The 12,565-nt window shown below is 38.6% G+C and overlaps 1 protein-coding gene across 1 annotated transcript; it reads left to right on the top strand.

Moving 5' to 3' along the window:
* Nucleotides 1-613: 613 nt before the first annotated feature.
* On the top strand, nucleotides 614-11,979 carry srsf10b (serine and arginine rich splicing factor 10b). The gene is made up of 6 exons (XM_063034716.1): nucleotides 614-846; nucleotides 3,178-3,282; nucleotides 9,070-9,173; nucleotides 9,550-9,721; nucleotides 9,807-9,866; nucleotides 10,944-11,979. The coding sequence occupies exons 1-6, from the start codon at nucleotides 782-784 to the stop codon at nucleotides 11,146-11,148; spliced, it is 711 nt and encodes a 236-aa protein (XP_062890786.1). The 5' UTR covers nucleotides 614-781; the 3' UTR covers nucleotides 11,149-11,979.
* Nucleotides 11,980-12,565: the final 586 nt, after the last annotated feature.

The following is a 12,565-nucleotide window of genomic DNA, read 5'->3' as shown; positions in this document are numbered from 1 at the left end:
TGTAGGAAAGCAGCTACCATCATCAGAGATCCCCACCACCCAGGACATGCTCTCTTCCTGCTGCTGCCATCAGGTAGAAGGTGCAAGAGCCTCAGGACTCGCACCATCAGGTTCAAGAACAGTTACTACCCCTCAACCATCAGGCTCTTGAACAAAAGGGGGTAACTACACTCATCTATTGAGATGTGCCCACAACCAATGATCTCACTTTAAGGGCTCTTTATCTCATATTCTCATTATTTATTTATATTTGCATTTGCACAGTGTGTTGTCTTCTGCACTCTGGTTGATTTTTCATTGATTCTGTTACAGTTTCTATTCTATAGACTTATTGAATATGAATCTCAGGACTGTATGTGGCGACATATCTGTACTCTGATAATAAATTTACTTTAACGTTGAGCAGACGGAAATGTGAACTGGACACAACGGACAGCGGTCACTGAGTCCCATTGAAATAAAAACACAAGCGAGCCATCTGCACCCTTTTAAAGCCATCCTGCTGGCGACCTCATGACGCGCGACCTGGGAGGATCCCAGCGGTAGATAAAGGTCTGAACGAAGGCGGCGCAACACATCCTTCGGCTGGAGATTACCGCCTCACGCCTCACCAAATGGCGGCCGTGTCGCCTGCACCAAGATGGCGGGGAGCAGCCGCTGCGCTCTGATTGGCTAGAGCGCGGTTGTGACGCGGCTTCTAGTGGCTTCCATGCCTCGGGTCGGCTGAGGCCGCGCCTGCGCACTGGTTGCCCGCCTCTTTCGCTTCGGTGCTGCCGCCGCCATGTCTCGGTACGCCCGTCCGCCCAACAGTTCGCTCTTCGTCAGGAATGTGGGCGATTGCACCAGGTGAGAAGGGTGCCCGGGCGAGGCTGGAGGGCGGCAGATTCGCCCCCGGGGCGGTGGCTGGCATGGGTCAGGCGGGCTCAGGGTCCTGGGGCCACGAGGCCTAAGGACAAGGCCGCAGCGCTGGCCCTACATCTCCTTTGACTTGCTGAGCGCTGGGGGAGCGGGGTGGTCGTGCTTACTATCATGTGAGACAGGTCCCAGTAAGACTAGCCCACGATGGCTTGTGAAAAAAATACCTGAAGTTCTCAAGCCTCTCTCGGTCATTGGGACACCGAGAGGGGCTGTGGAAGTAAGGCCTGGCGTGTGGAAACTGAGGGAATTTTATCTGCATTGCGGTTACTAGCATCTGTATAAAACGCATTTCGAGTTTCATCTCGTTTTCTGATTCCATTTTTGGTTTCTCCCCGCCCTAAAAAAAAATTAAATTGCTTTTTGTGAATGTTGATACCTCTTTAAAAGATCTGGCATGGGTAGCTGTTTTTTTTAAGTATATAAAGTTAGATTTTTAAGTGTAAATGTTTATCTCGTTTAGTATGGTTGCAGGAGATCAATCATGGGAGTGTAGAAGACATACATTTAAAGTTGCTGAATCTTTGGTCATTTCATTATCTCTCTTTGGATTTGATCTGAAGGAATTAGAAATTAGTTAGAAGTTATAAATGTTAATGCTACTCAAACCTTGCAATTTAGGTTTGGCTAATTGTCCCAAAAGAAAAGTGCATATCATGTTAAAAGTGAATCTGGAGTTTTGTACATCACACCAGCAAAAATTATTGAGGGCCTGCATTATTAATATCAATCATTGATTTTAAAGGTTTGTTTTTTGGGTACATCACTGAGTATCATTGAGTATATCATAAAAGCTTATAAATTCGGAGAATGGTTATAATTACCAAGAATTCTGCAACAGTTAATAAATTGCTGAGCTTTTTGTATCAAGCTGTATGCAATTTAACTGGGTATCAAATGAAAATGTCGAACTTAGTGGCTGCACAATTTAACAGTTTGGACTTTGCCCACATACCAAAGAGTGTGGCCAACGTCTCCTTAATACTTCAGTGAGAGAAAAAGATGCATCATATATGGACATCCTTAACTGTTATCTTTAATGGCTTCATGTGGGTAGTGTTTCCTCCTGGGTAGTTATGCAGGTTGGAGTCCACTATTAACAATAGAATATATCATAGCTGAGCCAGTATGATTCTCGTGGGGTGACTGGATGGGAATGCTAGTCTGAAGTGCTGCAATTCTCCAGCTGGTATTTTATGCCTTAAAGTGGGTAAAAGATTAAAGAAAGTCTTTTTTATTTTGGTATAGCTGTCCTTCTGATAAGTCTTTGCAGTAGCCATTTACAGATTTGGTTTAACTGAATTACATCAAAGTATGTATGCCGTATACAGCCCTGAGATTCGTCTTCCCCACAGACAGCCTCAAAACAAAGAAAACCAGACTTGTATTATTCAAAAGAACATGTGGATACTTAGCTATATTCCTTAATGCACTTCATTCTATTTAACCCAAAGGATTGAAGCAAAAAAAACTTCAAAAATATATTTGTGCTGAGCAAAAATAAAGTTCAAAGCATACACTGTAGATGCTGGAAAATACCCAACAATTTGGACAGCATCTGTGGGAAAGCTAAATAATGCTTCATATTGGAGATTTTTAATTTAAGTCCGTTGTCTTGACTGAAGAGCAACTTTCTGGGAATTTAGAAATCATTAGTTATTGTTCAGTAGATTTTTACAATAATAGGTTATTATTCTTAGATGGGATATTTAAATTACCATAATGTATCCCACAAGGGGCATCATATCATCTCTGCAGATAATTAGAACCCGATTTACTATGCAGGATGTAGGTGAAATATTATGGCTATTCCTTTGGCCACTGATAATGAGGGTACATGTGCACATTTATTGATAGTTAAGAAATTGAAATGAGGTGCCAATTTCAATGATACAAGGTAATTTATGGGCAGGTTGAAAGGTTCAGTAAGGATCATGTAACTTCAGATGACAAATTAGACTTTAAAAGGTTTCAGTTAAATTGATAAATCCAATGGAACAATTATCTTGTTAAGTCAGTAGCAATCCCAATTAAAATGGCTTTTTGTCAAACCTGTCACTCACCTGAATACCAACAAATTCACCAGTTCTATTCTACTCATCCTGTAGATAGTTTATGTTGATTTGATGTTGAATTTTTTTAGAAAGTAATCGAATCTCCTTTTGGATGGTTTAAAATCATTACTTTTTTTGGACTCTTCAGCACATGCATGCTGGACATTTCCTATTGCAAATCAACTATATCATTTTTATGGTACTTTAGGCCTGAGGATTTACGTCGTGAATTTGGTCGCTATGGCCCAATAGTAGATGTTTACGTTCCCCTTGACTTCTACACTCGACGACCAAGAGGATTTGCATATATACAATATCCTTTCTTCAATTCTCCTAAATGAGTGAAGCGAGATGCTCAGTTTTTTCCAGTTTAATGGATTTGATTGTCTTAATGATTTTTAGTCTGGTATAGCATTATTCCTGTGGCAATTGGTGGTGACTTATTTAATACAACATTGGCATGTGCGCAGTGATATATACAGGCTCCACTGCTTTTAGCAGGCATGTTCATGTGTTCTTGATTTGTCTGTGTGTGCAGTGGTTGGGGTACTGGGTAGCACTGGAGAACAGCTATGTGTGAGTGGAAATGCTGAGAGGCCACTACAGGAGATATTTAAGCATCATTTTGTGTGATAACTTGACACCTGTACAATGTCATTTTTGAAGCAGTAATTTTCCCTCAAGTGGTATTACTCACAAATGTGTGATCCCATCTGACCTCATTGCTCGTTCCTTAGATAGTGATGCTCCATAAAATAGCTCAAGTTATTAGGTTTCTCGAAATGACGAGCGATGTGGGATCCTGGTTAAATTTACTGTACTCAGAGAAATTACCCAATAACTTTAACTCCAACTTTGAACTTGACACTTCAGAGAGTCTGATTAATCCGGTACCCTCAGGGCTTTGCTGAATTGACTGGCCTTTCTGAACTATTGGATATTACTCCTGTTAAAACCCTAAACTCCTAAATTTAGATACAATGTTGTATAATCTGGAGAACTCCTTGAGCTGAGAGAGCATGAGGAACTGAGCTATGATGAGCCAAGCACCAGATGATTGTGATTTTTTTTTGGATTATTTGAATGGCTGGTTATGGGACTTTTATGTAGTTAATTTAGGATTGCAAATTAATAAGAATGGCTATGAAGTGGTGAGGGCACTAGTCTTTAACGTGTCAGAAGGAGCATTTGAACTTCAAGTACTTAGCTTCAAACTAAATGTCAGAACTGTTGAAAATTTGCAGTTTTGTTACAGTATTACATCCCTTACATGTTCAAATGTACATATGCAAGATTTCTTATGCTAATGATTTGAGTGTCTAATTGAAGGTTTTTGAGTATTAACAAAAATTAATAATTGTATTAAAATAGACTGGGATGTAAAATTATCCAGCTGGGCTTTTTCCCTTATTTGACCAGGATTTCTAAGTATTTCATTACCATGCAGTAAGTATTGACTCTGCATACTTAAGACTGTTTGTCCTTGGGCTCAAGTTAAATGAGCGGTCTCACCTGGTCTCTTTCACCTGTCAAGTATGCTGCAGAGTTGTTTCATTTCCACCAGAAAGGTAGCATTACCAACATTCAAACATACCTGATGACATGGCTTACCAGTTAATAGCAGCTATGTAATGGAGTGGGTATTTGGCAAACTCCGTTGAAATAATCTTGCCCAATTCCTTAAAGTCAACAGTGCAATGGGCCCTGTAGAAAAAAAAGTAATAATAAAATAAATAACTAGTCTCAGCAAATGTGCTTTTTGCTTTTAGTTTTGGATCTTGGGAGGCTGGCTTCTTTAGATTCCTAAATGCTCCTACTATAGGTTCATAGATACAGTTAGCTCAGCAGCATGAAAGTGGAGCTGGATTTAATAGTGCTATTTTTTTGAAATTGGCTCCTCATACTTAAATTCAAACCACGTTTCTGTTGTAAGAAAGCAATACCAGGTTGTTGGGCTGATTATGAATTGACTAGAAATGTACTTATGCACACAACTTTTCCAGATTATTGGATGTTCAAATCTGAGCATTCAGAGAAGTGATTTGAAGTTTTGGACAGATTCACTCCAGCTTTGCTACTGCACTGACTAATCACAGCAACCATCATAATCCTACATTTTACAGGAGATCATGCTTATATGGTACCCTCAACCTTCATCTTAAAATATCAATTTGTAGAGTGACAATAAAGTAAAGTTCCATTGTACAGCACAGAAGACACAGCAGCGGGTGTTTACAAATAACTCTTTAAGCTAAGATGGTAGACTACTTTGGGTTTGATGAAAACCTTTGTTACAGCTGCACCCATTCAGGCTGTAGGTGCTTGTAAAGTTCTGAGAATTGGGGTGAGTTGCTTTCACTCTGTGAATGACCCACTGTAGTTGTACCTGATCCATTGCAACACTGGTTCCTGTTGACCCCATGGGTAGGAGGTCTGTCATGGAGAATGTCTTGTGTCATGACTATGACTGTATTTGCAGCTTGAGACGAGTTCTTCTCCAGGTCTTTCTATGAATTTTAATTAGAGATGAGCACAGGTATTGTTAATAAAAGCACCATCTCTGAATTTGTGATGCAGAAAAAATGGCTCTACTGACTTAGAGTTGTGCTTAAAGCAGAACCTGGAGAAACTGCAGTGATCTTAAATCGAGATCATTAGTCTACAACATGAATCGTGGTTGTACAGCCCTGAAATGGGTCGATCCTTTAGTTAACTGTGTTGCACCCACTATGCTAATTGCATTTTCAGTAGGCTTTAGCTTTCTGTCCCTTGGTGATTCAAATGCTTTTGGCATGCTTGTTAAATGTGAAAATATCTGCCTGTACCTCAGGCAGCAAATCAAGCCACTCTGCATCCCCTCTAAGCGTCTTGCCTCTCATGTACATACATCTTTATGCTAGTTAGGATAGTAATGTGGGGTCATTTCTCACTTCAGTAGTTTGCTGCAACAGCATCAATGTCACTTAAATTGAAATACAAATTGTCCCTGATGGAATCTGAATGAGTATTATTTGGTAATACTTTTAGGATGAATGATATTGGGCTAATTAAGCCATAGGTGGTTAGTTTGCATTTGTTCTGATTTTCTACAAAATATAACAGGCATTTTACAACACTTATCAAATTAGAATTGACAATGAAACAGCCTAGTTACGGACGTTGTAAATTATGGAGTCCAAAGTAAATGTAATTGTGGCCTATTCTATACTGCATTGAAAGCATCATTCCCTTCCACAAGGAAAATAAACCTTTTAGAAATGTGGTAATAAAAATCAAGCTGGACAAATCTTGGGTATTTGAAGGACAATGGTTTTGTATTTCCCCAGGCAGCAAGGAGACACAAATGGTCTGGTGCGCAGTACTGATTGGTTGTGAATAATCCAGTTTCATTAGAATGTAGTTACTGGTGTAAAATGAGGTTTGAGCTCTTTTAAAGTGTCTGGCGATATTTCATTCTCATTGCCCTGGAAGGCTTTGCACACTTATTCCCTGGGCCATTGTAAATTGCATTTATACTGAGTTGTATCCATGTGTGATGTTATATCAATGGTTATGTAGAATTTAAAACTGGTTTTCTAGGTTTATAAGGACAAAAAATGTTTATTACATTATATCTAAAAAAAATTTACCACATCTTTTGAATTAAGAGAAACTTATCTCTTGCAAATTCTTGGGATTAATGAACACAAGTATTACTTTTTAACACTTGCGTCCTTGTACATCTGAATGTGAATTATGGGATATGTTTAATACACCAAGTTACTAAAAACACAAGTTTAAGCAAAATTAGCTTGTGTCAATTTTTTTAAACTTTCACCATTTTTTCTAGACCATTAATATTGTATGCAGTTCATTAGCTGTGAATACAAAGTGAAATATATATTCCTCTTTGTGGGTTTAATTAAGGAAATACATTTTACCATTCCCTTTCACTAATGACATTGACTTAACCAAAACTAAAATGATAGATTAGTTTTATTTTAGGAAATTTACTAGAATAAAAACATCTTTTTGTACAAATTGGAAGTTTTCATCCTTTTATTCAGTTGTCAGTTGTGACTAGTTTTTCTCTCTATTTCACTCCAATTTTGAAAATGTGAGTAAATCCTTCCCCTTATTGCTTCAAGTTTTCTTTAAAGTCTAATGACAGCAAGATCTCTGAACATTTATTAAGGAAGTCTAATCTTTTGTGTATGTAGGTCAATTAAATTCAGTAAGAGAACAATTGGTCATCTGACAATATTTTTTTTGGTAAAATGGTTGTGGACTAATTGCCTTGCTGAAAAAGTAATTTGTATTAATTACATTCCCCAATACCAAATATGGTGTGTGGTGAGTATTTTTAGACTAGCTATCAGAGTACAACCAGTCAAAGGTATGTATATTTTAAATGTTCAATGTGTATAACTTGTATTGAAATCATGCTCATGAATGTTAGTTTGCTCTAAATTACTCTGGTTTAGAGTAATTTAGGACCAGGAAGTGTTAATGTGCTTCCACATAATATGAACCTATAGTACTGATTTGTGTGGTTAATGTCAAGATGGTTGTTGTAGGGGACTGCTGGTTCTGGCTTCATGCATTGCACTCCAGTGTTGCTTTTTATAACAACTTTTTTCCTATTTATGTCATACTGTAAGTACTTGCCTAACATGAAGTTCAGATCATGGATAGCTTTAAGCTGTTTGTAAAATGTACTTGCTGGTGTTTTTTGGCTAGCTTTGGAGGTAGTCAAACAAAAAAGTGATTTCAAACCCTGCATGTTTGTCTCTTTATACCATCCCCTGACATAATCTTTTTGTTGTTGTTGCCTCAGAAAATGTAAAGCATTCCACTGTAACTGGCGATCCCACAAAGAGTATGAAAGAGCCTTTTAGATAGAATCCAAGCATAAGACAAGCAGACAAGCCAAAGACCTCTTAAGGATCAGGCTTGAAGAAAAGAGAGGGAGGGTGTGAAAAAAAGATTAAAGCTTGAAGAGGGAAAAGTCAAGGCTTCGATTTGTCCGCAATTGGAAAAAGGTTGTTATGTCAAAGTCAAGTGTCTTATTTGGGCCAGCGCCTCATGTCAAGTCCTTCTGGCAAGCACTTAAAGAGTTAAAGGTCAAGCTGACGGTGCAAGGTCAAGTTGACAGCCAAATTTAAGGTAACCAGCAAAGTCCTGATATTGTATCCTACTGTAGTGAAAACAATTCATTCGCTCTTTAAATGTTTTGATTGTGATTTTTTTTTACAAACTGATCCTTGTGTAATGAACTTTATTAAAGCATAAATCTTAGTTTCAGTGCTGCTGATCAATTTAGTTTTGTTTATTTTCGGGTATTTTTATTTGAAATATTTGCAGCTTTTTACTTTTCCAGCTACATTGACTTGACAGGAGATGATGGGTTAGAGTGCTCTTCTAATCCAATCCGTTCTCCATCATTTGTTCTTTCCCCAACAAAAGTCCTGTCAGTTAATGCTCCCCTTAAAGCAGTACCACTTTGGATTGCTTGAGCTTCAGTGGTTTTGTTTCTCTTAAGTTATTGAACTGCCACTCCAAAATCAGTGAGTTGCTGCAGAATTATAATTGCAGGTGCAGTGAATTGTATTCACCTATTAGATTTAACATTGGTGAATGCCTGCAAGCACCTGTACTTTGTGGGAGGCATTTGCCTTCTTGGGGTCTTTAACATCCTTCTCAGTGTGACCACTGTAGTGGCACATGATTGGTGCTTCCCTGTCGGGATGATTGAACAGTTTTTGATTCTTTGACTGGCAGTGTGATATGTTTTATTTTATTTCCCAATTTTTGTTTGCAGCATTTTATAAAATTTGAATGAAGGTGGATAGTGGTGGTGGGATAACTAGAACCTAATTACTTTGATTAGTTTTAATTGTTTAGCTATTGATATCAAAATCTTGTTTTTGTAAATTTAGCAAACGTCTGTGTGTTTTAAGGAATAGACTGGATAATGGAGTTTTGGCGTCTTATGCATTTTTTTAAGAACTAGCTTTCTAGATATTTGGTAAAACAATGTTATGGCTGAAAATGTGTATTGAAGATTGTAGGATTTGTTCGAAACCTGTGAAAGTGAAAAGCCCCCTTAACAGCTTAGCATGTTTGAAGATGTTCGTGATGCAGAAGATGCCCTCCACAACCTGGATCGAAAGTGGGTGTGTGGCCGTCAAATCGAGATCCAGTTTGCCCAAGGTGATCGAAAGAGTAAGTATTGTTCAAATAAAACAGAAATTCAGGCATGTTTCACATTAATTCTGTTGAAGGATAGTTTCATTAATTTGTATTTAAGAAACCAGGATGGCCATTGACAGCTTTAATTGAGGGCTGTATTATTTGATGATCAGCAAATTTAGTGTATTTTTGAATTCAGAAATATTTTCCATATTGCTCATTCTGGGCTGCTAAGGGGGAAAATGTGGGGTTGATTACTATTCAGGTTTGTTTCATCTAAAACTCACTCCAGCATCGTGTTTGCAGAAAGGCAAGATGCTTTTCCATTTTGCTTGTGCCTCGAAAGCAAAAGCTGTTGTTTTGATTCCTTGCCATGCAGTTCTGAAAATCTTGACTCTTATAATTCTAGCACCTGGTCAGATGAAATCAAAGGAGCGAAGATCCTCACGAAGTTCGCCTCGATATGACCGTTATGATGACTATGATCGGAGGAGGAGGTCCAGAAGTCGCAGTTATGACCGGAGGAGATCTCGAAGCCGTTCATATGATCGTGGCCACAGGAGATCTGACAGCCCTAAGAAGTATGATATCACAAAAGCATAATACTTGGTCTGCATTCAGTGTAATTGCTTTCATTGTTTTATTATGCCTTTTTCTTCTGTGCAGTTCACGGAGCAGATCAAGTGGAAAGCGCAGGCGGAGCCGTAGTAACTCCTTCAATGACAGGTATATTCATGTGAATTGTTCTGACTGTTATGCATGTTTGGGAGTCAGTGAATGCAGAGCCTCATGAGGCGGTAGGTAAGGCAGACAGAATTCTGCACTGTTAATGTGGGAAATGGAGTGATGCGGGCAAGGGCAAAGGAAGGGAAATTTTGATCTTAGGAGGAGGATGGCATCTCTGATGTCCTGGAAAGGAAAGCCACATCCCAGGGACAGATGCAGTGGAGGCAAAAGAACTGAGATATGGTCAAGATCATCATGGGAATCAGTAGGTTTGTGAAAGAAGTTGGTTGACATTTTGTCTCCAGAGATGGAGACAGATTGAGGAGGAGGGTTGGTGAAAGTTGGAGGAAAAATTGATGGAGTTGACAAACTCTGCTTTGGAGCATGAAGCAGCACTGATGCATTTGTCAGTGTCGCAGAGGAAATTTGGGTGTATTACCAGGGAAGGTTCTACGTGGCGCATAGCTGGGGTGCCTGTCAGATGCACATACCTGCCCCTGGAGGCTGGAGAAAGTGGGGGGAGCTCTGAATTGTCTTGCTGCTTACTTCTCATTGACTATCAGTGACAAAATTTACTGCTTTTTGAACAGAAGCACATGCCACTGAAACTTAAAACTTGGTTCTGAGCATGATGTAATGTCTAGCAGTCACAGTGCATGTGACTGATGCTAGTTAGAAACTGGAAAGTCTCCTGTCCCAATTAAGAAGCATAATGTCCCAAATAAATGGCTTTCCTGATTAACAGTTGGCCCAATTAATCAGAATCCTCTATTTGAAATTCTCTAACCTGGGAGGTTGAGAATAGATTGCTGGATGTTAACTATGTGGTGATAGTGATGGTAAATGGCATTGAGACATTGCGAAGCCAGCTTTTTAGTCTGAATGAATTTGTTTTTTGTTTTTCGGTCAGATGACAATGTAGTGGTTAGTGATGGGAGTTGGCAGATTGGAATTTGAGGCTTTTCAGCAGCTGTGAATATGAACAACCTGGAGGCATGTGTATGATGCATGGGAGGTCAGCACAATATCGTGGGCTGAATGGCCTGTGTTGAAAATGCTTTTGTCTTTTTTTCCCAGGCATAGACGTCGCCATCGTTCTTACACCAGATCAAGATCCAGATCACGGTCCAGGTCCAGGTCAAGATCCAGGTCAAAATCTGCATCCAGAAAGGATTCTAAGACACGGTCACAATCAAGGTCAATCACCCATTCAAGGTCTGGGTCTAGATCTAAATCCAGGTCACTGAGTGGCCACAAGTCTGACAGTCACCATGAAGACTGAAGCAGCGGAAAGTCGTCCATTTACAGCTTCCATTGTGATTATTTTCTTTTTGTGTTTATTGGGGTCTTGTAGGTGTTAAGAGAAGGTGGGTACTGTTTTATGACTACAAGAAAACTGTGTGAAGACTAATTTGTTGATGGTGCTTGAAAGATTTTTGCCATGATTTTAAACAGAATGATGCAGTAACTATAACTAGATGATAACAGTCCATTTGACATTGACATATTCATTAGTTGTTTGAAACTCAATTTTCACATTTACTTTTAGGCAAATTTCTCGTATTTGATCTGCAGCTTTGCTATGTTACTGTTAATTTTTATAAAACAGTGCCCTCTATACTGTGCAAAGAAAAATACTAAATTGTTTCCCCAGTTAATATTCTAATGCTGCTGGTACAAATTAAACCGTGTGAATTCAAAATTTGTTAATGATCCCTGTATTCATTACCATACATAATGTGAGCTTTTTATTAGGTCTTTCAGTTTGCTGCAGAAATCCTTTCCCTTTGTGCTCAAGGTGATCGGCAAGCTCCGGCAATTTGCTGCCACAATTTTGTTCCATCAGTGTGCATTCATTTATACAATGCAGTGGTCTGGCATGCTTCCTGTAATATTGATTTGTGTATTTTGCATGAGTTCTTTCATACTTGGCTGTAAAGATAAAACCTGCCTCAACATTGGAGAATCTGCGTTTAAATGTAAGAAATAACAGTGACTGGGAAACAGCTGAGAAGTGTTGTGATCAAACTTATTTTCTTTCATGTAGAAGCTTGTAAAAACAAAAGGGATTTTTTATACCAAGTCTTTTTAATAAAAGCTGTTTGTAAAAGTTCATCTCTAGTATAAATGTTTTCAGTTAAGCTTTAAAATGGCAAGTTGTGTAGTTTTTGCATGCCTAGAAGGATGTGACATGTTAAATTAAGTATTGATCATTCTAGTCTGTTGCTTTGAACTACAAGTAACAATAGTATATCTTTAGGATTAAGAATATAGAGGCCCTACGAGTCATGTCTAGTTTTTTTTTAGTTTGGGAGGAACAAAACTGGATATTTGTCTAAGTGACCTGATCACTGCACATGTGTAGATCAAGTTAGGGTTATGTGACTATAACTGAGCAAAACCAAGATAACCTTACAGTTTGTGACAGTTTAGGGTCTGCCAGGACATTGAGGTTGTCTTGTCATAAGGCCTGGTTTATTTCTTAAACTTAATTAACCAGATTTTTTTGACTGAGCTTCTAAAGACCATAAATACAGGGTACGCATTTCATTACTTTATAGAATTTGGTTTAAGATGTGCAGTACAAATAAACCCTTGCAAACTTAACACAGATTTAGAATTAAAAGCTGACGACATTTTACTTTTTTGAGACAGATGTGGTTGTACTCATCTTTTTTTGTTCATAGCTGACTGTAACT

The sequence above is a fragment of the Mobula hypostoma genome, chromosome 28, assembly GCF_963921235.1.
Source record: "Mobula hypostoma chromosome 28, sMobHyp1.1, whole genome shotgun sequence".
NCBI lineage: Eukaryota > Metazoa > Chordata > Chondrichthyes > Myliobatiformes > Myliobatidae > Mobula > Mobula hypostoma.
The sequence above is the reverse complement of the archived record's forward strand: the minus strand, read 5'-3'. Positions and strand labels throughout refer to the sequence as shown.